General features: G+C 38.2%; 1 protein-coding gene across 2 annotated transcripts in view; it reads left to right on the top strand.

Moving 5' to 3' along the window:
* DCAF13 (DDB1 and CUL4 associated factor 13) overlaps positions 1-19,356 on the top strand; it is a 29,115-nt gene extending 9,759 nt beyond the window's left edge. The window contains exons 4-10 of one of the 2 annotated variants that reach the window (XM_028110916.2): positions 36-191; positions 4,083-4,160; positions 6,066-6,148; positions 10,273-10,437; positions 16,599-16,734; positions 17,952-18,115; positions 18,802-19,356. In XM_028110916.2, coding sequence (XP_027966717.1) covers positions 36-191; positions 4,083-4,160; positions 6,066-6,148; positions 10,273-10,437; positions 16,599-16,734; positions 17,952-18,115; positions 18,802-18,889 — 870 coding nt within the window. In that variant the 3' untranslated portion in view covers positions 18,890-19,356. The remainder of the gene's footprint in view (positions 1-35; positions 192-4,082; positions 4,161-6,065; positions 6,149-10,272; positions 10,438-16,598; positions 16,735-17,951; positions 18,116-18,801) is intronic. The other variant, XM_028110922.2, reaches the window with a different exon arrangement.
* Positions 19,357-25,120: the final 5,764 nt, after the last annotated feature.

The following is a 25,120-nucleotide window of genomic DNA, read 5'->3' as shown; positions in this document are numbered from 1 at the left end:
AGAGAGACCCATCTAAAACATCTTTGCTCTTAAAGACAGTGTATACGGGAATTGATCATCACTGGAAAGAAGCTGTTTTTGCTACATGTGGACAGCAAGTGGACATTTGGGATGAACAAAGAACAAGTCCTGTATGTTCAATGACCTGGGGATTCGACAGTATAAGTAGTGTTAAATTTAACCCAATTGAGGTAATGCTGCTTTTTGAAATACTTCTGCTTGTTGTTTCTTTAATAATTTCAGCTCTGTTTAGGAAACTTTTGAGTGTATGATATAAGAATTTGTTTAAATTTTAGTGGGCTTCTGACATTTGGTTAGTTTTCTAGAGTATATCTGAGTTCTGATACCTTTGGTCAATCTTGACATGTTTGCCCACAGTTTAGTCCCATATACCAGTGTTAAAATGCACAATTAGAGGAAGGTGTGTGCATGTGCTCTTAGGAGTAGAATTCAAGCAGATACTGTACTGTGAACAGTTTTACTCATGCCTTCAGTGCTCATGTTCCACAGATTACATCATTGTATATTTGGGGAAATGTTCATTTCTTAACTCTTTTCGAGGTCAGAAGAGGCATTGAGCATTGTTTTCTTTAATTATTTGTGACAAGGACACTAAAGATCTATAATAATATGTACGATTACTACTATACTGCATGATGATAGTTATATTTTTCTTTGCTCAGATGTCTGATGTGATTCCTAAGTCCTTCGAGGTCTGAGGGAAGAGTTGGAGATTAAACTCTACTTATTGTTTATTGAGGTCTGAATTTAGGAAAGGAGGCTGCCCTAAAGGCTAAGCTAGCCCTTACTTAAGACCTTTCCCTGAGCTATTTCTGAATACATAACAATAGGTGAACTCATTGTCCAAAAGACTCAGTAGAGATGCCTTTTCCTGCAGAAAGAAAAGGAAATTGCTGCATATATAAACTAATCTTCCAAAGTTATCGAGACATTATGATGTTAGATGGTATAAGAGAATATCCTGATGTGTAAGTTTTGCACTCTCAGAGACCCAAGCTGATAAAAGAGGAAAAAAGTTAAGTCAAAGTAACAGGGTATAAAATTGTTTATATGAAGTATTGGAACATGAGGTGCTGCAGTTCGATGTGAGTTTGGCCTTGTGCTGCTGCTGAAAGGTCAGACGGCACCCTTCCTGCCCCCAGCACATACCTACCTGCACACTTCTGGGAGGGGCTATAGGTCAAGAGCAGGGGTTGGCAAACTGGTTCGTGAGCCCACTGCCTGTTTTTGTAAATCACATTTTTACTAGAACACAGCCATGCCCTTTCATTTATATACTGTTTGCAGCTGCCTTTGTACTATGACAGCACAGTGGCCCACAAAGTCTAAAATATTTACTCTTTGGTCCTTTACAGAAAAAGTTTGCTGACCCTTGGTCTAGAGTATCTGTACTGTATCTTCCTCACTCCATCCTCCATCACCTTTTGATTGTAGAAGTGAGATATGGCATGGGGGGCGGCAAGCCAGCTAAGCAGAGCCAGGCCAAGGTGACCCTAGGAAGAAGCAGGCTACAAACACAAGCAATTGTAGGAACATTTTGTGTCCTACTTGGTGTGGAGCTAAACTGGAACTGTATTTTCTGCCAGTGTACCTTGGCAGTGACCTTATACAAGTCACACTTCTCTATATTTGCTTCTTTATTTTTAAAATGAGATTAAATAAATCTTCCAGTGTACTTTATACGTTTGTCATGAGGGTAAAACGTGATAAATTCTATGTGAATATTTTTTAAAGATGCTACCCAAATTTAGGATGATGTTATTACTATTAAAAAAATAAACAGAACAGAGAAATTGATTCCTACTTCTCTGAGGGATAAGCAGTATTTTGCTTCTGTATTTTGGTGAACACCTTTGTCAGAAGAGCTGATGGTTAATTCCAAAAATCATAACTAGTTATTAGTCATGACCTAGTGACCATGTTTTTCAAACTTGCCTGTATAACAACTATATTTGTTAAGCTGTATGGGTTTTTTTTTTTATTATTATTATTACCCTTATGAACTGAGTGGTAAAAGCAAATGGTGTGCATGTCTCTTATCCTATATTAAACTTAATGGGAAGGGCATGTTGCTGTGAACAAATGGAGTGTATTTGTTTCCTCTAATCATTAATAATTAATTTTCTGTTAAAATATTGAAGCCTACAATTTTGCTAAAGCCAAAAGTTTTATGCTGAGCATTGCCACATTTTATAGTGTAAAAGTCGGCTTTCAGTCTAGGCAGAATCTTTTACTTTGCTCAGATTAAAGTCTTTATTTTTAGAAATGGAACCTAGTCAGACTTTGAGGTGGCATAATGAGAAACCAAGAAAGATTGAGAGGAGTCACTAACTAGGGAAAAGTCTCAGAGGAAGTGATTTAAAAATGAAGGTTTTGGGTTTTGTTTTGTTTTTGTTTTTTCTAAAGAATATATTATTTGGGGGAGAGAGAACGAGCATTGTGGGAGGGCGGGGCAGAAGAAGAGGGAGAGAGAGAGAAGCAGACTTCCTGCCGAGCAGGAGCCTGCCCTATGCGAGCAGGAAGCCCAATGCGGGGCTCAATCCCAGGACCTGGGGTCATGACTTGAGCTGAAGGCAGTTGCTTAAACTGACTGAACCACCCAGGTGCCCCAAAAAGGAAGGTTTTGGAAAGGACTGGAGAAGAGGTCATGATTGTAGCATTAGCTTTATGATGTTTTATTTGAACTGTGTACACACATACAATAGTAGTTAGTTGGCCATACAGCTGTGTAGTAGGTAACTCTTCTTCCTACACTTGCAGTAGGAAGTGATAGGCAGAAGCCAGGAGTTCTAAGTGTCAGGAACCGTGAGTGAGGAGGCATGGGGGAACTCAGGTCCTGCTGGTAGGTAGAGGGCTTGTTCTAACATAAAGCCAGGGGTTAGTTATATCAGCCTCTTGGACACTCTAACTGACTTAAAAGTAAATTAAATACTTGTAAGTAGGTATGTGCTGGGGGCAGGAAGGGTGCCGTCTGGCTGGCTGACCTCTCAGCAGCACCACAAGGCCAAACTCATGTCAAACTGCAGCACCTCCTGTTCCAATAGTTCATACAAACAATTTTATACCCTGCTACTTTGACTTAATCTTTTTTCTCTTTTACCAGCTTTGGGTCTCTGAGAGTGTAAAACTTACATATCAGGATATTTTCTTATACCATCTAACATGATAATCTCTTGGTAACTAAAAATTAGTTTATACATGCAGCAATTAAACAGTTGGACAAAGAACAGGCTTAGTTTATACAAAGTTAACATGAGGAAATGTTTTAACTATGAAAAATCAATAGTTTATATGATTAGAAAATATTTCTCTACAGATATGAACTTTTAAATGTCACTACTCAGTGCTTCCCAGTTGCAGTAAAACTGACATATTTCCACACTGCAGTGTGTATTGATACAGCTCCTTGGAAAACAATTGGTCCTAAATATCAAAAGCCATAAAATTGTTCATACTTTTGACTCAGTAATCCGTTTCTGAAATTTTATCCTTAGAAAAAGAAGATTTGAATTTATGAAAATGTTTGTTGAAATGTTAGTGATAATACTGAAAATTAGGATTGTTTAAGTAGAGGAATGGATAAATAGGGGCACCTGGGTGGCTCAGCAGTTGAGCGTCAGCCGTTGGCTCAGGTCATGATTCCGGTGTCCTGCCCATGTCTGGCTCCCCGGTCAGTGGGGAGTCTGCTTCTCCCTCTGTCCCTGACCCTGCTTGTGCTCTCTCACTCTCTCTCTTTCCTTCTCTCTCAAATAAATAAAATCTTAAAAAAAAAAAAAGAATGGATAAATAGAATATGTTCTGTTATAAAAAGAACACTGAATTATCTGAACACTGCCATCACTGACATGTAAAATACACTCATGGGCATTTAGCAATGAAAATACTTGACTTAGGTTGCTGAGATTATGAGTGATTCATTGTTCTATCTTAAAAATGGACTTTGATATTATTATAACTTTGTATCTTAAACATAAACAATAAGGGCAATTGAATCATTTGTTCTTTGAATGGACAAGGTTTGCTGCCAAGCCTGGCTTTTAACCGACAATTGTTATTTTTAGACATTTCTCTTGGGAAGTTGCGCTTCTGACAGGAATATAGTACTATATGATATGAGGCAAGCTACTCCCCTGAAAAAGGTGAGTTTCAATTTGTTTCCTGCTTTGTACAATTGTTAATGCATTCCTCTATGAAGTGAGTGACAAAAAAATATGGAGCAAATGTTTTTTCAGAATTAAATATTTTCATAGGCTTGTTCTCAGAAGCCAAAGTGATTATAATGGCATTCTCTCATCTCCTTGTTGCTTTTTCGAGACCCTTAAATCTTCACTAAGTTCTGTATCCTAGTCAACTTCATATCTTCCATAATGCCAGTAAATTTTAGGCAACAAAATTGGTACTTATTGAGCTCAAAGTTCTTAAGTATTGCATCCCATTACTACACACCCCATGGTTTTCAAAAGACACATAAAGTATTCTGTTCCAGAATGTTTTGTAATGGATTCACATAACCAGCTTTTTTGTTTAATTACATGCTAATGAATACTAGTTGACGTTTTGTTTAGATAAGCACTGTCTTGTTCAAGGTGACACATTTCCCAGCAGTTTTAAGGCAGTCATTCCAGGACTTAGATACCAAAGCTGAAACAACCTTAAGCTGACTCTCAAGAGGGACAGACATATTGTCAGTAAAGAGAGGAGTGCCCCTCTGAAGTTGAAGGATATAAAGTTGATTTCAAGTGCTCCAACTCAGAGTGCAGAAGGGCCTAGACACCACTCATGTGCCACGAGTCCATTGTGATAGACCACATGTGAAAGAAATGCTTTTAATATTTTTGTTGTTTTTTTTACTACATGTAGTAAATTTTTACTACATTTTTACTACCTGTAGTAAATACGGAAATATTAGAAGTAGTGTATATTCATTGAGGTTTGAACTACATAAAAATGATGATCTTTCCAAAGTACCATTTTAATCATTTCACTCATTCACATGGTATAGTGGGCAAATCTTGCATGAACTTTGGTGTTAGACCTTAAGCAGGTAACTTAATCTGTGTTTCTCCTGTAAAATGATGATATTAATAATTACTTTCCCGCACATTGGTGAGAATAAAACATGATATTTTAACCACTTAGCAGAATGCTAAGATGAAATCTAGTTTAACAAATAGTAGTTTCTACCCCCTCTGCCCTTACATTTTCTGTTTTTAATGGTGCTCCATTACTTTTAGTTGAAGAAAAGAACTATAGCCTGGCTTTCAAGGCCCTCCAAATCTGGTCCCAGTTTGCATTCCATTGATATATTTGTTTCAGTCAGTAAGACACAATTTAAATAGGGTTTGTCACATGCAAGTCGCCGTGTTGGAGGTAGAGATTCTATTTTCTCTCATTTCTTTACTCTATATAGTAGGCTGTCGTTGTGTCTTCTATCTTTTCTCTCCTACACTTACTAGTTCTCAACAAGGGGTATATTTGTAGAAATTTTAGAGATTAGCCTTTAGTGGACATGTGCCTGAGAGGCTAAACATCTACAGTTACAGTTACACAAAACAAAAGATTATTCTGCTCAAAATGCCAGTAGTGTTCTTGCTGAGAACACTATATGCTGGTCCTTCCCAGGTCAGCTCAAATCATGCTTGTCTTTTTTGAAACCTTTTTTCTCTTCTTTAACCCTAAAGTCACTGTTAGTTTTGCCCCCCGTTTGATACTTAAATCATTTACTGTTTGTTTGTATTTTAACTTTTCTTACACATACCTCGTTTTTCTGACTAAACTCTAAGTTACTCGAGGTTGAAGGACCATTTATTAAGCATTTTTGTACTTTTCAGTATTTACTATTTAGCCCGTGTACTCTGGAAACAATTATTGATTGATTTCTTTTCCTGTTGCACTGAGCTGAGTACTGTGCATATAATAGGTGTTTACTAAATATTTGCTTAAATCAGTTAAAAAAAAAAGGAAAGGAAATGAAGTGGGTGACTTATCCATTTGAGAGGGAATTGATTTCATGGTGATGGGTTAGTGTATTCTTCCTTTCTCAGGTCATCTTAGATATGAGAACAAATACAATTTGTTGGAACCCTATGGAAGCTTTCATTTTTACTGCAGCAAATGAAGATTACAAGTAAGTTTTCTTCTTTTTAAAACTTACTTGTTTCTATGTGAAGTGGCTCAGTTGTATAAATCTTACTAATATGTTTTCCTAGATAATAGTCCTCAAATATTAGAAAATTGTCACTTGTTTTGCTAAAGTAAATGTATTTACCAAATTGGAGAAGAGCTTCTTAGAGAAATATTCTCAGTTTTCAAAGTGATATAGACCAGAGACAGTAATCTTCGACCCATGGACCAAATCCTCTCTGCTGCCTGTTTTTGTACATAGTTATTGGAATATAATGATACTCATTTATATGTTGAATATGGCTGCTTTTGTGCTGTCATGCCTGAGTTGAGTAGTTGCAACAGAGACCACATGGCCCACAAAGCTAAAAATATTTATTATGTGGCCCTTCACAGAAGAAGTTGGCTGATCTCTGTACCATATAATGACTGAACCATACATGTTTTAATAGAAACTAAAAATATTTGCCTACCACATGTGTAGTTCTTCACATAGTTGATAATCATATAGTCATATTATCAGTATCACTATTAACTTCAGTAAGACAAAAGGAAAAATATAGTTTCAATTTTCACCTTAACGTTTGTAGACTCCATATACAGTGACTTAGCAGCCTTACATTTTTGACCTAGATGGAATTTTATGATCCCTTATATATTGCCTTAAAACTTGTTGAGGCATTTCACATTGGCTGTCTTATCTTATCTTCTCAGTATCCCTGTAAGGTAGATAGGACGTGTATGTTATCCCCTTTTTAGACATGAGGGTGTTAAAGCTGGGAGTTTAATCCCCTGGGGAGGAAAGAGTGTCTTACCTTTTCTTTAATCCAAAGCATTTGTTATAGTACAATGCGTATGGTAGATTCTTAATACATGTTTTTTTGAGAAGGTGAAAGTTTGTCACTGGACTAAACTTTAGATCTTCTGCATTTAAATTCTTTGTTCTTTCCACTGTCATTATTTATGAAAAAAAATTAGCTCAGAAATAGGATTTATTACATGATGTTTTAGTGGTACCAACTAAAAACCTCTATTATGACTTTCTTTACTTATGCTCAGTTGGATTCTCATTAGGTGGTAATATCCAACCAAATTAGTTGAAGGCCTTTAAGTCTTTATCAACGGTTAGAAATTAAATGGCCTTATTCCAGTTAAAGGTAATAAAATAGTGTTTTGCTGACCAACCTTATTACGGTTTCTAAAGTTTGTTCTAATTAGCTCTTTTGGCAAGATACCTTTTTACAGAGTATCTCTGGGATTTCTCAGTTCTTGCCTTGGGAAGAATTTCATACGGCACCTGAAACAAAAAGCACATCCTTTGTAAGAAGGCTGTTAGACTATCGTTATTGCTCTTACTTGAAAGTGATCTTGCTTTGGTAGTCTATGGTTTTTTATATTTTCTTTTATTGCCCACCAAATAATCTAATCATTCTGAATTTAAAACCCACCCAGTAACCGCTGTAAAAATTTGGACTTGGTCATGTAAACTAACTCCATGCCATAGTTTCATCATCAGTAAGATAATAGGGTTGAAATAGATAATCCCTAAAGACTCCTATAACTTGAAACTTTGTTTATGTAAACATTTTCTATTCAAATGGGTTGATTTGCTTAGATTTTGAATAAGTTCTTAACCTTTTTTTTGTGTAGAGATTAACAGAATTTACTAACAAATCAGAGTGTGCTAAAACAAAGAAAACCTGGTTGAGGACCACTGCTCTAGACAATGAATATAAAGTAGTTGTCAACTCAGAAATTTAACCTCAAAGCTCAGTATGACATTGGCTGAACATCCTGTGGTGTGTTGGGAGATGTAAACAACAACAACAGTGACTTGTCTCTTGAGAATTTTGTGTTATTTGGGATATTTTACCAATACCATGAGTGATTTTTCATAGTAATGATGTTAAAAAGTATTCTTTAAGTGTTAGGTCAATTTTTTAAACATTTTTTTAGGCTTATTGAAAAGATGCAAAAATAGTATCTGTCAGCCAGCTTCCCCTAAGGTTAACATCTTATGTTACCATAGTTCAATTAGCAAAAACAAGAGATTAACATTGGTACAATACATTTGACATTGATTAACTAAACTACAGACTTTACTCCATCACCAATCTTTCCATTAATGTTTTTTGTCCATTCTAGAATCCAACACAGGATTCCACGTTGCATTTAATTGTCATGTCTCCTTAGTCTGCTCAGTCTGTGACTGTTCCTCAATCTTCCCTTGTTTTTGATGACCTTAGTATTTTTTTTTTTTTTTTAAAGATTTTTATTTATTTGATAGAGAGCGACACAGCGAGAGAGGGAACACAAGCAGGGGGAGAGGCAGAGGGAGAGGGAGAAGCAGGCTTCCTGCGGAGCAGGGAGCCCGATGTGGGGCTCGATCCCAGGACCCTGGGATCATGACCTGAGCCGAAGGCAGACGCTTAACGACTGAGCCACCCAGGCGCCCCAACCTTAGTACTTTTGAAAAGGATTTACTTGTTAGTTTATCTTGTAGACTGCCCTTAATTTGAGCTAAACTGATGTTTTCTCATTATTAGATGAGATTATACAATTTTTGCAAGAATACCACAATACAGATGTGCCCTTCTTGGCTCATCACTTCAGGGTTACATGATGTCACTTTGTCTTATTACTGGTGGTGGTAATCTTGATCACTTAGTTAAGGTGGTATCTGCCAAGTTTCTGCACTATAAAGTTACAATTTGTTTTTCCTTTTGTAATTAACACTAATCTTTGGAGAGATACCTTGATGGGGCGCCTGGGTGGCTCAGTCATTAGCGTCTGCCTTCGGCTCAGGTCATGATCCCAGGGTCCTGGGATCGAGCTCCACATCGGGCTCCCTGCTCAGTGGGGAGCCTGCTTCTCCCTCTCCCCTGCCTGCTGCTCCCCCTCCTTCTGCTCTCTCTCTCTCAAATAAATAAATAAAATCTTTAAAAAAAGAAAATGGAGAGATACCTTGAAATTATGTAGATACCTGATTTCTCCTCAAACTTTTGCTCAGTAATATTAGCATTTTGAAGTGTTGTAATGTTAGGAACTTGATTACAGTAATGCTGTGTTACTGTTGTCAGTTATGCACATTGGTTCATTTGAAGCATTATTATTTTAGCTGTTGATTAAGAATTTTTAAATCTTGGGGTGCCTGGGTGGCTTAGTTGGTTAAGTGGCTGCCTTCTGCTCAGGTCATGATCCCAGGGTCCTGGGATCGAGTGCCGCATAGGGCTCCCTGCTCAGCGAAGAGCCTGCTTCTCCCTCTCCCTCTGCCTGCCTTTCTACCTACTTGTGCTTTCTCTATATCTCTCTGTCAAATAAATAAAATCTTAAAAAAAAATTTTTTTTTAAATCTTGAAAATCATGAACTCTTTTTTTTTTTACCAGCTGTGCACAAAAATATAGTTTTCTAATTTTAATACACCTTTGAAAAGCCATAGTCACTTTTATATATCACCGACAGGAGTGGAACTTTGTTGGAAATGACTTGTCAACTCAAAACCCTTAAAAGTTCTCATGCTTTTGGACTTAGTAATTTACTTGCAGGAATTTGTCCCATTCAGTTAAAGATTCAATTTCAAAAATTCAAATACTGGACTTTAATTTAAGAATTATTTAAAATTGAAAGTTGGAAATTTTTTATCAATAAATTATAGATAAATATATTTAAATTTTTAAAGAATTTATAAGTTACTTTAACTCATTTAAATATGCAACCATAAGTGTTTATAATATGCTACATGAGATATCAGAATACAGAACTTTATACAATGTTACAAATTTTGTTAAAAGTATACATTTAAATACTAGCATAGTGAAAAGATTAGAAGTAATTATACTGCACTAACTGTTGTTCCTCTGGGTGGTGGAATTGAAGGTAAGTTTTGTACTCTGTACTTTTTTGAAAGTTTCACATTTTCTTCAATGAGGATGAAAGTGTGTAAGTGTAATCTTAAGGAATAATAAAAGCTGGTAATATTTTTCCCTATCCCTTGCTGCTTTGTAAAAAAAGCTATATATTTAGGTGTGCATTATTTAGCTAATGGTCTTAATTTCCCTAGTGTCTCTTAATACTGCATATGTTTCTTTATAGAAATTTGTATGGAGTAATCAAAATTTCATTTACAGCTTGTATACTTTTGATATGCGTGCACTGGACACTCCCATAATGGTACATATGGATCATGTATCTGCGGTGCTTGATGTGGATTATTCTCCCACTGGGAAAGAGTTTGTGTCTGCTAGTTTTGATAAATCTGTTCGTATCTTTCCTGTGGACAAAAGTAGAAGCAGGTATGTGACTACCAGTAAACTATTTTTTCTTATTTGATGTTTTCTTGTCTTGATCATCATTTACCTTTTTTGAAAGGTTGTTTGCTTATGTGTATATGGTGGGACTCACATCCAGGTATTGTGACTTAGGATATCAACTTCCAATATATCATCTATGGGCAAAACATGAGCCTACTGGGCAGTTTCCTTCATTGAATAGGATATTACCTTTATATAATTTCTTGATATGAAATCTTAGGGTTTGGGTTAAGGTGAAAACCTTTATTTCAGAGTTGTTTTTAAGTGTTTTATAGTACCCTTTTTTTTTAAGACTTCATTTTTTTTTAGAGCATTTCTAGGTTTACAACGAAATTGAGAGGAATTCAGAGTTTTTTTTTTTTTTTTTTAAGATTTTTATTTGAGAGAGCGCAAGAGAGCACAAGGAGCGGGAGCAGCAGAGGGAGAGGGAGAAGCAGGCTCCCCACTGAGCAGGGAGGCTGATGTGGAGCCTGATCCCACCCTGGGATCATGACCTGAGCCGAAGGCTCAGGTTAAGCATCTGCTTAACCAACTGAATCACCCAGGCGCCCCCAGAGATTTGTTATATGTTCTCTGGCCCAACACATGGAGAACCACCACCTCTCCACCCATTATCAACATCATTCACCGGAATAGTATGGTTGTTAGTAAGGATAAACGTGCATTGACACATCTTAATCACCTTAAATCCATAATTTACCTTTAGGGTTCACTCTTTGTGTTCTGCATCCTATGGGTTGAACAAATGTATAATGATATATTTTCATCATGATAATATTTTCATTGCTCTAAAATATAATAAACTTTTTAAAAATTTTAATTTGTTAAGAACTTAGGCAAGTTTTCCCTCCTATAGTTTAAGAGCAATTAATAACAATACTTTACCTTTTTTTTTTTTATTCAAATTCAGCTCTTATACCCTCAAGCAAAAATAAAAAAGAGAAAAAAAGCAGTTTAAATTGTTAGGACCATTCTTCCTCCATTCCACTTAGTAGGTATATGCCCTGGAATGATCAAGAGGTGGGAGCCGTGATACTCAGCTGTCCTCTCCTCCATTTGTCTCTTGTTCTATAAGCACGTCGAGTGTAATTCTAGTGTTAAGATACGTGTTATTTTGTAGAGCTTGGCCCTTTACTACATATTACGTGTTATTGAATGTAGTGTATATTTATATATCTCTACTGTATTATATATTGCTGTATTGAGTTAGTTTATAGAGAACTGTGGCATTTTAAGGTTTTAAGGATAGTTTTGACTGTGCTTGGTTTTTTGCTTTATGGGCTGACTATAAAACCTAACTTCTGTGTAAGATAATCGCTGCTTGTATAGTGTGCTATGGTTTATAGAGCACTTTTATGCACATTCTTGTTGTTCCTTAGTAATGCTTTATATTGTTCCTGGAAGCATATTCAGAGCAAAACCTAGTAAGTTGGAGGAAATTTCCCCCTAAAAAATAGTGATAATTAGGGCATCCGGCTGGCTCTGTCAGTAGAGCATGTGACCCTTGATCTCAGGGTCATGAGTTCAACTGCCACGTTGGGTGTAGAAATTACTTAAATTTTTTTTAAATGATAAAGTACTATAGTGGTATTGTTCACACTTGAGGATATGACTAACTTCATTTTAATACAGTAATAGTATTGACATTAAAATTTAAGAAGAATAATCTAAATGAGTATTCTCTCTAAAGTACCATATAAATATATATACACAGTACATGTATGCATATACATAAATACATATATTTGATTGAGTGTCCTACTCTTCTTGCTTGGTGGAATTAAGGCTCGGTGGGGAGAAGATGGACTTGGTGAAAGATAACAGAGTGATTGGAGGTAGGAAAGGAAAGGAGAGGAGTGAGTGGAATCTGGGAGAGGAAAGAACAGAAAACAATTATGAGGGTGGGAGGTGATGATCTGTGCAGAGGACAACAGTGTGGAGCTGGTAAAGCAGTGTACCTAGGTTCATAAAGTTTGATGGTAGCAGAGAGTTTGTTCTGGGACCCTTCCTTCACTTAAAAGAAAAAAAATCTAAAGAATATTCACTTGGTGTTGTAACTACAACAAGCTGGGGAAATCTCACCATTTTAGTCCAGTGATGAGAATTTTGATCACTACTTTTACTGATAACTAGCTTAGCTTCTATAGTGCTGAAGCTTTTTGAGTCTTTTCAAAGAGTGATGTTCATTTTCAAAGGCATATCGTGTCCTTCTCCTGACTCACTGTCGTTCTCTTCTAGCAGGGTCAGAACTAGGGTGCATCTAAGTCAGGGGCCCTCACTCAAGGAGTTCCTCATTGTTGTCAGAGTTGTACAGGTGCCAGCCCTGTGTCTATATCTCAGTTTCTTCACCCTTGTCCCAGCCCTGTTTCAGAAACAAAAGATCTTTCAAACAGTGCCTCCTGAGAGTCAGGCATCTCATCCATACCTTTTTTGGTCATAGCCAGCCTGCTTTAGTTTAACTCTTTGGTATTTTTACTTATGGTAGTTGCATCTTTCTACCCTGTAGTTTGAGGGAGCCATACTGATTCCTAACCCGTCTTTTATCAGCAACGGTATGCTGATAAAAGGTACTTGAATCAAAAGCATACTGACTGGAGTGTTCTGATGACTTTGATCTTCATTCCATCTTCTCCATGTAGAACTCCTCGTGTTGGTTCTCATATGGCAGTTGCCTCCTTTACAACTCACTTGATATTCTCCAAACTGTCATGAATGGTTTGTTGGGATTATTCAGTCAGGCCCACAACAGGGTTGGTAGTTTCCATTCTTCTCACATCCATGGAAGACACTAAGAATTAGGGGAATGTGGCCCTCCATTATTTTCTTTGCATCACAACTGCCATAGTAGGACAAAACTTTTCTAATATGATGCATGAGCAGACAGAAAGAATGGGAACAGAACAAAGAAAAAGTAAGAGAATTGAGAACGTTTGGGCACTTATGATCTTAAGGGCCCTGCATCTGAGTTCAAAATGAATTATTCCAAAGCTATTGTGGGCATCCAAATGCAGGTCTATCTAAAAAGCTCAAGTAATTCCAAAGTTGTATGAAGTAAGGAGTTCTTAAGCCCCATTTCCAGGGAGTTGTCTTCTGATGTCATTTAGAGATTTTGTAATCACAGCGGTGGTATATGGTACTTGTGATTGGGTTTAGATACAAGTGGTATTTCCTCTAATCTTTGCCTTCATCTGCTTAACAGGTAGTTCTGGTTTGTTCTGTGGTCTGCTCTAGTTCATTACAAACATCAAATAGCACAGCCAGTGCTTCGAATAATCTTTATTTATTTATTTTTTTAAATATATCACATTGCTGCTTTTTTTTTTAAGATTTTATTTATTTAATTGACAGAGAGAGAGACAGCGAGAGAGGGAACACAAGTGGCAGAGGGAGAAGCAGGCTTCCCGCCGAGCAGGGAGCCCGATGTGGGGCTCGATCCCAGGACCCTGGGATCATGACCTGAGCTGAAGGCAGTCACTTAACTGACTGAGCCACCCAGGCGCCCCGAATAATCTTTATTTTTAAACTGTTTTTCTTTGAAAGACTTTAAAATGGTAAAATGTATTTTTAAAGTAAATTTTTAATGGATTATTAAAAACTACCATAAGTCAGTATTTGAAATTAGGAAAACAGTATGGAGGTTCCTCAGAAAGTTAAAAATAGAGCTACCCTATGACCCAGCAATTGCACTCCTGGGTATTTACCCCAAAGACACAGATGTAGTGAAAAGAAGGGCCACATGCACCCCAGTGTTCATAGCAGCAATGTCCGCAATAGCCAAACTGTGGAAGGAGCCGAGATGCCCTTCAACAGACGAATGGATAAAGAAGAAGTGGTCCATATATACAATGGAATATTACTCAGCCATCAGAAAGGATGAATACACACCATTTGCATTGACATGGATGGAACTGGAGGGAATTATGCTAAGTGAACTAGGTCAAGCAGAGAAAGACAGTTATCATGTGGTTCCACTCATATGTGGAACGTAAGAAGTAGCACAGAGGACCACAGGGGAAGGGAGGGGGGAAATCAGAGGGGGTGACGGACCATGAGAGACTGTGGACTCCGGGAAACAAACCAAGGGTTTCAGAGGGGAGGGGGAGAGGGGATGGGGTAGCCGGGTGATGGGTATTGAGGGCACGTATTGTGATGACACTGGGTGTTAAACACAATGAATTGTTGAACACTACATCAAAAGCTAATGATGTGTACTATATGGTGGCTAACTGAACATAATAAAAAAATAATAAAGTTACTAATTTGAGAGCTTAAAAAATGAAATTAGACTTTAATTGCTATTTCATTCAATATTTACTAAGCAAACTAGTAAATTACTTGCATTCACATGGAATAATTTGATTGTGTAGTAAAGAATTTAAGTTTTTAAAAGGTATCTCCTAATAGTAGAACTTTTAGTGAGCTTTTGTAAATCTTTAACACATATAAACATATCTAGAAGTTAAGAACTCTGCATAGTTTACCATTAAGGAGGATCTATTTTGGTTAAGGAACTAACCATTGGATTTGACTGGTTTCATATATCAACAGATTATTTTTAATAGTTAAAGCCTGATGAATTTCCTATCATTTATTTATTTATTTTTTAAGATTTTAGTTATTTGAGAGAGAGCGCAAGCAAGCACAAGCAGGGGGAGCTGCAGAGGGAGAGGGAAAAGCAGGCTACCCACTGAGCAGGGAGCCTGCCACAGGACTCCATCCCGGGACCCTGAGATTATGACCTGAGTGAAAGGCAGACGTTTAACCAGCAGAGCCATCCAGGCACCCTGAATTTCCTGTCATTTAAATTCATTATGGGATGCCTGGGTGGCTAAGTTGGTTAAGGGTTTGCCTTTGGCCTAGGTCATGATCCCAGGGTCCTGTGATCAAGTCCTGCATCAGGCTCCTTGCTTGGTGAGGAGCCTGCTTCTCCCTCTGCCTGCTCTTCCCCCTGCTTATGCTCTCTCTCTTTCTCTCTCTCTCTGACAAATAAATAAAATCTTTTTAAATAAATACATACATACATTATATTGCTAAAGAAAAGAAGGGCCACTTAAATAGGTAGAGACTATGAGAAATGAATCTTGTAAAAAAGCAGAGCCATTGAGGGGGGAAAAATGCAGTCTGTCGTATTTTTATTTTAATAGTTGATGTTTTTTCTAACCATCCTTCACCTTTTAGAAATATATTTCTTAGGGTTTCTCTACGTGTTCACTCAAGAGCTCAAAACATACCCGTTGGAAACAGTGTAAAAGACTAGTTTCGTGAGTGTATCTCAGATATTTTTTATAAATCCAAATTCTTTTTGATCTGGTGGTCATCATGTGTGGGTTTTCTTTTACTATGCTGAGTGGCTAGGCTCATTTCCTTTCTCTTGAGTCTGCATTTTGAATCATCTAACCCAGATATGGAAGATTCATTTCTCCAAAAGTCTCGATTTTTCCTGACCCTGTCTTTTACTTGTTTTTTAATGCTCTTCTTAACACTTTCCCAATATAGTATCTTCTGTGAATTCACTTAGCATGTTTCACAGCCTTTCCAAATAGGTACGGTATTTTACATCTCCATTTATTAAATGATTCTTAACTCATCAGACACTTCTACAGCCTTCCCGTGCTGTTCACACATGTAAATCATCAACTCTCACTTTAATTAAGCAAGCTTTTTAAAACAATTTGACCAAAACAAAAATCAGACAGGATCAACATATCAGGATGTGCTCTTTGAATGCTATTGCATTTATTTTATTCTCCAATAAAATGAAAAAAAAAAGTGATTATTGACCTGTATTGATTTGGAGGGAGGAGACAATCTCTTTCTTATTGTTAAAAAAATTACTCTAGCTTTAACATATTTTATTTGTGTTATATGCCTTCAGTGATTTTGTGAACTTTATCCTGGGCATCTGGTTTTGCTTAACTTATTTTTCTTATTGAATTGTAATTTCTCTGAGGGCAGGAATTTTTTTAACTCCCCAGGGCTTAGCATAGAACCTTGTTTAGTTCAATAAAAGTATGTTAAAATTAATTTGAATTTCCCTTTTATACTCTCTTCAGACTCAGAAGTGCTATCCTGATACTTGATGGGCAATGGCTAAAGAAAATCGATATCAAAATCCTAATTTTAACTTAATTCCTCTTCTTTAGGGAAGTCTATCACACAAAGAGAATGCAACATGTTATCTGTGTAAAATGGACTTCTGACAGCAAATATATTATGTGTGGATCTGATGAAATGAACATTCGTCTATGGAAAGCTAATGCTTCTGAAAAATTGGGTGTGGTAAGAACTTGTTTTCTTTCATTATCATAAAACTAGCTTCAAATTTAGTGGGCATCCTTATATTGTAAAAAATTTATTTGAAGTTCTTTAAGTATTTTGATCAAACTGGCATAGTTTTGATAAAAAGAAATAAGTTAGCAACAAAATAGACAAGTCTATATTGAGATTTATTTTTTTCATGTCACAGGCACCTGCAGGGGCCTTTGTTAATTAAAATGTTTGATAATATTTGAGCCTTCTTGAGTCTTTGTGTTTTTCTTGAGATAAGGAGAGAAGGTGTAGAGACTAGAAGGTTAGAACTGAGAATACCTGTTTTTTCTGTTAAAGGAATAGTAATCCGGCACATCAAAGGCTGCAAGTACCTGGGAGGTCTTTTAATTTCAAAAACGGTGAAACACTAACTTAAAAAAAATTACGGAAAGCTTCAGGCTATAAAAAAGATTCAGTGAAGATATAACACATTATCATTGGCTGGCTACCTCTGGGTTGGGTTATGGTTGGTTTTTCTTTTGTTTTGGTGTTTTTCTAAATGTCTCATGTTTCATAGCAGAAATATGAGACATTTAGAAAAACATCAAAAACATAGCAGAAACATGAGACATCAAATATGAGTGTTTATATCAGCAACAAATATTGAGTTTGAAAAGGAAAGGTTAAATGTGAGTTATTTTCTACTTAATCCCAGTAAGAAAATCAAGATATGATAAACAGTAATTAAAGACAATTTTATTTTAGGCTTAATGATTGGTAAGTATTACACTATGCCTCGGTTTCAGTTCGTTATTACAAGTTCCTCTAAATCTTACCATCCTTAGCATTTGTTAAACAAGACCTTGTCTTTACAGAATTGAACACTTTTTCTTTTCTGTTTCAGTAGTTATTTTTATGGAAAAATGTTGAGGGATTATTTTAGGAGCTTTTTCTCTGTTATTTATGCCCAGAGTAGGTCCGATTCAGTGGTCCACATAGCCCTACTCCCTCAGCACTGATATTTTAGCTTGGTGGCATCTATCTACATTGGAGGCATACAGCCTAAAAGGAAATTCAGTGTTTGCAGAGAGATGACTCACATAACCTTGTAAAGGGTAGAATTACATTGGCAATTTTGGTTGCATGTCCTAGAAGTTTAGTTTTTGGGAGAAACGGTGCTTCCTAGCTTTGTTATATGAAGAAAAAGAACACACCATTCACTGAAATATCAAAATGCATTTTTCCAGCTTACATCACGAGAAAAAGCAGCCAAAGATTATAACCAGAAGTTGAAGGAGAAATTTCAACATCATCCTCATATAAAACGCATTGCTCGTCACCGGCATCTACCAAAATCTATCTACAGCCAGATCCAGGAACAGCGCATCATGAAGGAAGCTCGCCGACGAAAGTATGATTTGGGGCATTTGATTCTCTCTGAGTGCCCTTTTCTAACTTACCCTCTCAGCTCACTGGAAATAAACAAAAACCTGCCTTTCGAGGGAATAGTTTATGTGCTGTTATGCAGTAGAGATGTTTTTGAATACTCCCCTGAAGGGGAAGCAGTGATTATCTGGGAATTTCCATTACCTGTTTTTTGAGATTATGTTTAAAGGGCAACCAGTAAAAATGAATTCCATCAAAATAAGAAAACATTTCTGCTCATACTAAAAAAAACTATTGTAAATAATGTTTTAAAAAATGATTTCTAATGAAGTTAGAATTAAGAGGTATTGTATATTTTCCAAGTTAAAGAATGCAAAGAACTCATAGCTTCCATTTCTTGAAACATGTTAGAAAATTTTTATTCATCATAGAATTTTGGATCTAAAACAGAGCTCTCACTAACATTTTCCCAGTAGAATGTTCTTCTCTTTGTAATAGGACATTGTTATGTGATAAGAGAAGAAGCAATTAAATAAGTTAACCAAAGTTGATTTCTAGCTACTTTTTACTCAATCTCCTTGTGAAAACTTATTTTTTAATAAGGAGATTTCTAGTGAAAGAAAATACTGTGGTTTTTCTAAGAAAGCTTTCTTTGGTTAAGGTGATTGCTCATAAATTTGCTTATGTTTTGTATATTTTGTTTATTTCTAGGGAGGTGAATCGTCTCAAACATAGCAAGCCTGGATCTGTATCAGTTGTGTCAGAGAAGAAGAAACACATAGTGGCAGTTGTGAAATAATACTTGGTATTCCTTCCAATCCTGATGAATAATTATTTGTTACGTTTTGATGTACAGACTCTGCAAATAAAGTACTGGCTTTAGAATAATAACAAACAGTTCAGTTACATGTGTAGAACATTACCCTGAAAAACTGTCCTGAAAGGTGGCCTGGTTGATAAGACTATCCAACATTTTATTCTTGATCTGCTTTCTTATTTCATTGAAGAATACAGTATTTGCAAGCTAACATGTTTATTACTGTTAGAAATTGCAGATATACTTTCACTTTGATCTATTATTATAGATACTATACATTTGAATTTACATTTAAGACCGAACATCTCTTTTGTTACCTTTAATATTACTTTGGGTAATTATTGCAATGATTCTTCTCGTGATTACATATAACATGGAAGAATTATGTCAGACTTTTTAAATTCAGTTAATTTTCTGTGCTTTATTTGTATTTGGCTCTTTGAGACTTTAAAGATGATCAGTTTGCATTTATATAACTTTTATAAAAATTATAATTTATGGTCAAGTTAAGATAATAAAACCTCCTTTTCTCAACTTTGTAACTTTGATCCATTTCTGCTAATTTCTCAATCTCAGTAAATCATAAATACTTCTCTGTGACATATGGTGTTGTTTTTTTTTTAAATTGTAGTTTAGTAAACTTTACTATGAGTATATATAACCCAAATTTTAGGAAATTTTAAGTGAAGAATAGTTTGTTAGGGGCACCTGGGTGGCTCAGTTGGTTAAGCATCTGACTCTTGATTGCAGCTCAGGTCGTCATCTCAAAGTCATGGGGTCAAGCCCTGCACTGAGCTCCATGCTGGTTGTGGAGCCTACTTAAAAAGACAAAAAACTGAAAGAAGAGATTTTTTAAAACACAAATATATACGTTAAGAATGCATATATTTGTATTAAAAATATAAAGAAATGCACAGGGATGATAAAGATCAAAATCTGGAGAGAGAGAGAGGAAGATAGGGTGGGATACACGGGAGACTTCAACTCTTACTGATGTTCAGTTTCTTAAGCTGTGTGATCATTGTATTATTTATGCTTTCTTGGATATCTTGGATATTTCACCATATTTTTCTTAAGGCTGAGAAGAGATCATCTATCTACCTTTTTAATTCATATGATCTATTGTAGACCTTACTTATTGATTTGCAAGATGAACCAAGTTGTGTTTTGCACCTATACTGCTATTAGTTCGGGTGTGGTTTCAAAGAAGTATGCAAAAACTGATCCAAAAATAAGAGCTTTGGTGTAGTTTAAGTCCTACAAGAAGCAGATACCTAAATGAGATTAGATGGGCAAGATTTATTGGCCGGAACTGTCTGTAAAGGATTAAGAGGCGGGAGCAGGAGCACACAGGGAGAGCCTTCTGTCTGGACTGTAGGCTTGACACCTGTGACAGGAGAGCAGGAAGAAAGGACTGAGTAGGAGGAGCCTCAGGCTGCAGTGTGGTTCTAAGAAAGGTCGGGCCAGGCTGATGGGGTGTCCTGGAACCAAAGTTGCTTGTCAGAGGAGTCCCATATTCAAGAATGGGCCAGCACTAGTACCCTCACTGTGCTCAGTCGGTGGCAGGGTGCAGCCGTGGGGAAGCATGACCTTGTAGGGAATGCAGGTAGGGGCAGGTAGAACCCCTCAGCTAGGACTCCATCAGCTGTATTCCCTGCAGCCAGTTCGTGAAGGAATTCTGAGCAGAGCATTCTATGGCTGCAGCTCCTGTGCCACACAGATCCACTTCTTACAGGTTTGGGGAACAACTCTTCCATGATTTCCGTGCACCTCTTTTAGAAGAGGGAGTTTGGTTGGATGGTCAGGAACTCCTGTCTCTGATGGGCCACAACTAGTACTCATCTTTTCTGTCTTCTGTCATCTTTTTAAAATTTTCCTCATCCACAGCTATCACCTTATTAGCAAGTTTTGGTGGCTTACCTAATAGCATGACCCAAACCTTCATTCCTGAGAGGTCTGAACCTTTGGTAATCATAACCTCAGATAGGGGTTGCTACACATATCCATTAACAGTTGCAGTGGAGCAAGGGAATATCGGCAGACACCAAAGAGATTGCCTGTGTTCTGCACGTGTTTCTCCCATCTCCCCCCAAACTGCCTCTGGTCAAAGTCAGTACTCCTGCCAGGAGGCTGACCACTCTTGTAGCCTGCTGGTCCCTGGACATAAGTTCAAAGTACCTTGGTGATAGTCATAACTTAAAAGTTATAACTTAGGAGTAGGACTTTTGCAGTGTTCCCTAGCAAGAGTATGTACCCCTTTGGCAACAATTCTTCCAACCCTGCAGAGCCCAGAGTTTTAGGAATGGGAAGCTGTGGGTCACTAGGAATGGTGGAGCCATTCCTTTTCTTTCTTAGTCCTTGGACACAAAGGTTTGTGATTTGATGGATTTAATGCATTCAGAAGGATGGTACTCCATCCTTTTACTGTATTGTATCTGGGTTGGTGCTTACATTATGTCATTAGCAGGCCATTCCAGTAATCTGTGAGACTGTGTATTTCTGCACTGTGTATGTGCTATGACCAGTGGGGCCCTTTGGTTGGGCCCAGTCTCTTACCTCCTTTGCTTTGAAGTCGGCTCCCTGGATGAATACTGTGTTGAGTGGGATTCATGCCTGTGAATTAGGCATTCTGGTAGTGCCCAGATAGTGGTGCTGGCTGAGACTTTGTGACTGATACCTGGGGATACTGGCATAGATATCTCCGTGAAAATGAATTGCTGGCCCTTCTAGGATCAAAGGGATCAGTATAGTCATGTTGACACCAAATGGTCTTTTGTTCTCCTCGGGGAATAAATAGTGCTATATCAACACAGCATTGGTCTCTGTCACTAACAGTTTGGACAGTCAGAGGCACAATAGCTAGATCAGCTTTGGTAAGTGGGAGTTCATTTGCTGAGCTCATTCATAGCTTCTGTTCTGCCACAAGCCATTCCATCCATGTCCCCCTGTGCCTCTTCCAGATTGGCTAATGTCAACTAGTGGAGTTATTCTGTCTACTTGGTGCTTCAGTGCCTCTTCCATGGTGGATTTTTTTGGTGGACGTTAATGTTATACAAAATGTTATACAAAATATTTACTCTTGACTCCCTCATATCCATCCATATGCCTCTACTCCAGACTTTGTTGTCAGATCTTCTAGCCCTTTTCCTTCCATACCCTGACCAGCCATTGACTGCTGCCCAGGAATCTCACCTAAGGCCGCCTTTACATAAAATGATAACCAGGTACATTGCTCATACATCTACCCACTGGGAAGATTTTCCCTCACTGCTGTCTTTCAAGGCCATCCCTTGATGTGTTTTTAAGGCAGCCATGGTCCATTTGTGCCTTGTGCCCACATATTGAGCCAAGCCAACCCCTCAGTAAACTAAGCTTGGGCATTATCCACTTCCTTCAGCTGGTTTACCCCGCAAGGCTGTTGGTGCAAATGGGAGGAATGACACCGATGCCACTGTGGTGGGTGATGTGGAAGTCTGTGTTACCTACTCATACCTTGCTTACGCTCTGTCTCAGATGTACCATTCTTCTGATGGACTGCTGCTGAGTTCATACAACTTTATATATTGGTAGTTCTGACTAAATTCATCTCAAAATGGGCAGTTGTGGACACATGGTGATTTGGTGCTCATCAAGCATTCTGTGTTTACCAGAGGTCAGTCACATTCCAGAAGCCACTTCTCGAAAGCTCTAATTTTCCACTGCAGGTAGCATGGCCTTGCTCCAGCGGAATCCCAGGGTCTTGTGATTCTCCCACTGGGGCTTACCGTAAACTTCACACTGTGTTTTTTTCTACCAGTAATGCTTCCTATACTGTAAGGTCTACTGGATCTTGTGGCCCAAGCATCAGGGCTGCTTGTACCATAGCCTAGACCTGATATAAAACTATTTCCTTTTTTATTTTTATTTTTTTAAGATTTTATTTGTCAGAGAGAGAACGAGCACAAGGAGGGGGAGTGGCAGGCAGAGGGAGAAGGAGGCTCCCCACTGAGCAAGGAGACCGAAGCGGGAATCAATCCCAGGATCCTGGGATCATGACCTGAGCCAAAGGCAGATGCTTAACTGGCTGAGCCACCCAGGCATCCCCAGAAATATTTCCTGATCTGGGCTCCACTCAAAGCTTGTAGCCTTCTGTATTACCCAGCAGATGAGCCAAAGCAGTAAGTATTCTTAGGTGTGAAATGTGTTGCCTACAAAACTCAAATGGGTCTGCCAAGCCCAGTGCTTCCTTCCAATGCAGCAGTTACACTTTGGAAGAGATCTTGTGGTATGCCCCCTGATCACTGGACTCCTAAAAAGTCACTAATGTGGCAGATTGCTGAACCTTGATAGGATTAATTTCTCACCCTTTTGACCACATGTATCTTAACCAGGGCTTCTCGCATGTCGGCCATCTCTTCCTTGTCCATTCAGCAGGAAGTAATCAATGTAATGTGTAAATGCTCTGTGGGCGGTCCAGTCAGCCTCGACCTCTGGACTGTGAGAGAGTACAGGAGAGTTCATAGCCCAAGGGCAAAATTAAGTGAATATTGTTCATTCCATGTGAGCCTGAACTTTCTGATCCTCTTTTCCAGCCGGAATAGAAAACACATTGGCCACATCAGTAGCTGCATACCGTGTCCCTGAGGCCTACCAGCATACCTGCCCTAGCAACAGGACTGTGTCCACACAGCAGTGGGGATCAGCGCTGCTCCTCTTCACTGCTTGCAGTGGCATATGTTAGTCGTTCTCCACAATCCATCTGGTTTGTGCAGAGGTCAGACTGGCAGATTCATCGGAGATACGAAAGGGACTGTACCTGCTCCTTTCCTGCCCACCCACCCCCAATATTTTTTAGGTCCTTAACGGTGACACGAATCTCCCCTATCCTACCCACCCCCAATGCAATACCGATTTTGATTTACTGTCCTGGGGGAAGAGGTGGGATTTAAGAGGCTTTTTACTTGTTTTTCCTGTCATAGCTCTTATTTCATGGGTCAAGGACCCAATGCGGTAGTTATTCCAACTATATCATTTCCAATTATACACTTGGGAACTGAGGAAATGACAACAGGGTAGGTCCATGGACTCAGTAGACCCTACTATAAGTTAGACTTTAGATCTCCATTTATAAGATCCCCATAGGTTGTCATTCTAACAGGGTCATAATGACTCCTCAGGTCTTGGGAATAAAATGTCAAATCAGATCTTGGGCCAAATAATCCTTGCAATATCTGCATATTCCTCTTTTCCCCATGCACAGTTACAGTAAGTAAATGGCCATAGGTCCTTTTGAGAAACCATTATATCATATACTTGTGGTTTTGCAAGGTCCCTCCCCCTAAGGATCCAATCACCTCTGCAATCAGCAGTTCCAGCTCAAGTCTGGTAACTGAGCAAGAGATTGTGCCTTTTTACTGTGATTACACTTGGCCTCCTTCATTCTTGTCTTTTTATCTGTAGATGTCGGAGTACCATTATTGGATATCCATCTAATTGCCTCAAGGACACGATGCTTTAGTGATTTCCCAAACTCCCTGCAGATTAAGGCTATTTGGCCGCCCCTCCAACCTTGCTGGTCATGACTGCCTCCTGGCTTCTAATGGTTAAGCACCACCACTTGACCTCTCTTACTGGTGTGTGTTTGGGGGCAAGGGCATGATCGCCATGGATTTTAATGAGCTCAGCTCTCGGATTCCCTTTTCTACTATCGGTTCTGGGCTGTAGAGGAGAACTAGCACTGAACTTTTTGGTGATGTTACTGCCCCTCTCACCAGCACATTCCTATTGACCTTGATGAATGGTGTGTCTCCTAGGCTTTCCCTTGCACATAATCTGATGGTCTCTGCCTTACATAATATATCCATCCATCATGCCAACTTCCCTCATCTCTATTTCTTCCTCTACAGGCTGCCAGGGCAACAAGGTGTTTCCACTTTGCTCAACATTGGCCATCACTTTCTTCAGGCTTCTAGGAGCCATCCTAACAGTGAGTGTCCCCCTTTCCCTAGGGTCCTTGCCAGGGTGCCAAATCCCATGACAAAAGACATGATTCTTCCTTTTTCAGTGTTATGCCCCTCCCCCCTTGAAATTCAATCCCAGCAGTATTCCCTTGGCTCCTGCCAGGATACACCAATTCTTGCAGCTCTTTTGGTATGTAATCTATTTCTTTTCTTGTCAGGCTCAACATATCCCTAGCCAGGAAATGCTGGAATTTAACTCTAGTTATTGGCCCAG

This window comes from Eumetopias jubatus, unplaced genomic scaffold, assembly GCF_037043125.1.
Source record: "Eumetopias jubatus isolate StellerSeaLion01/CBP00866 unplaced genomic scaffold, mEumJub1_p1.0 scaffold_4, whole genome shotgun sequence".
NCBI lineage: Eukaryota > Metazoa > Chordata > Mammalia > Carnivora > Otariidae > Eumetopias > Eumetopias jubatus.
This window is presented reverse-complemented; position numbering and strand designations above follow the sequence as displayed.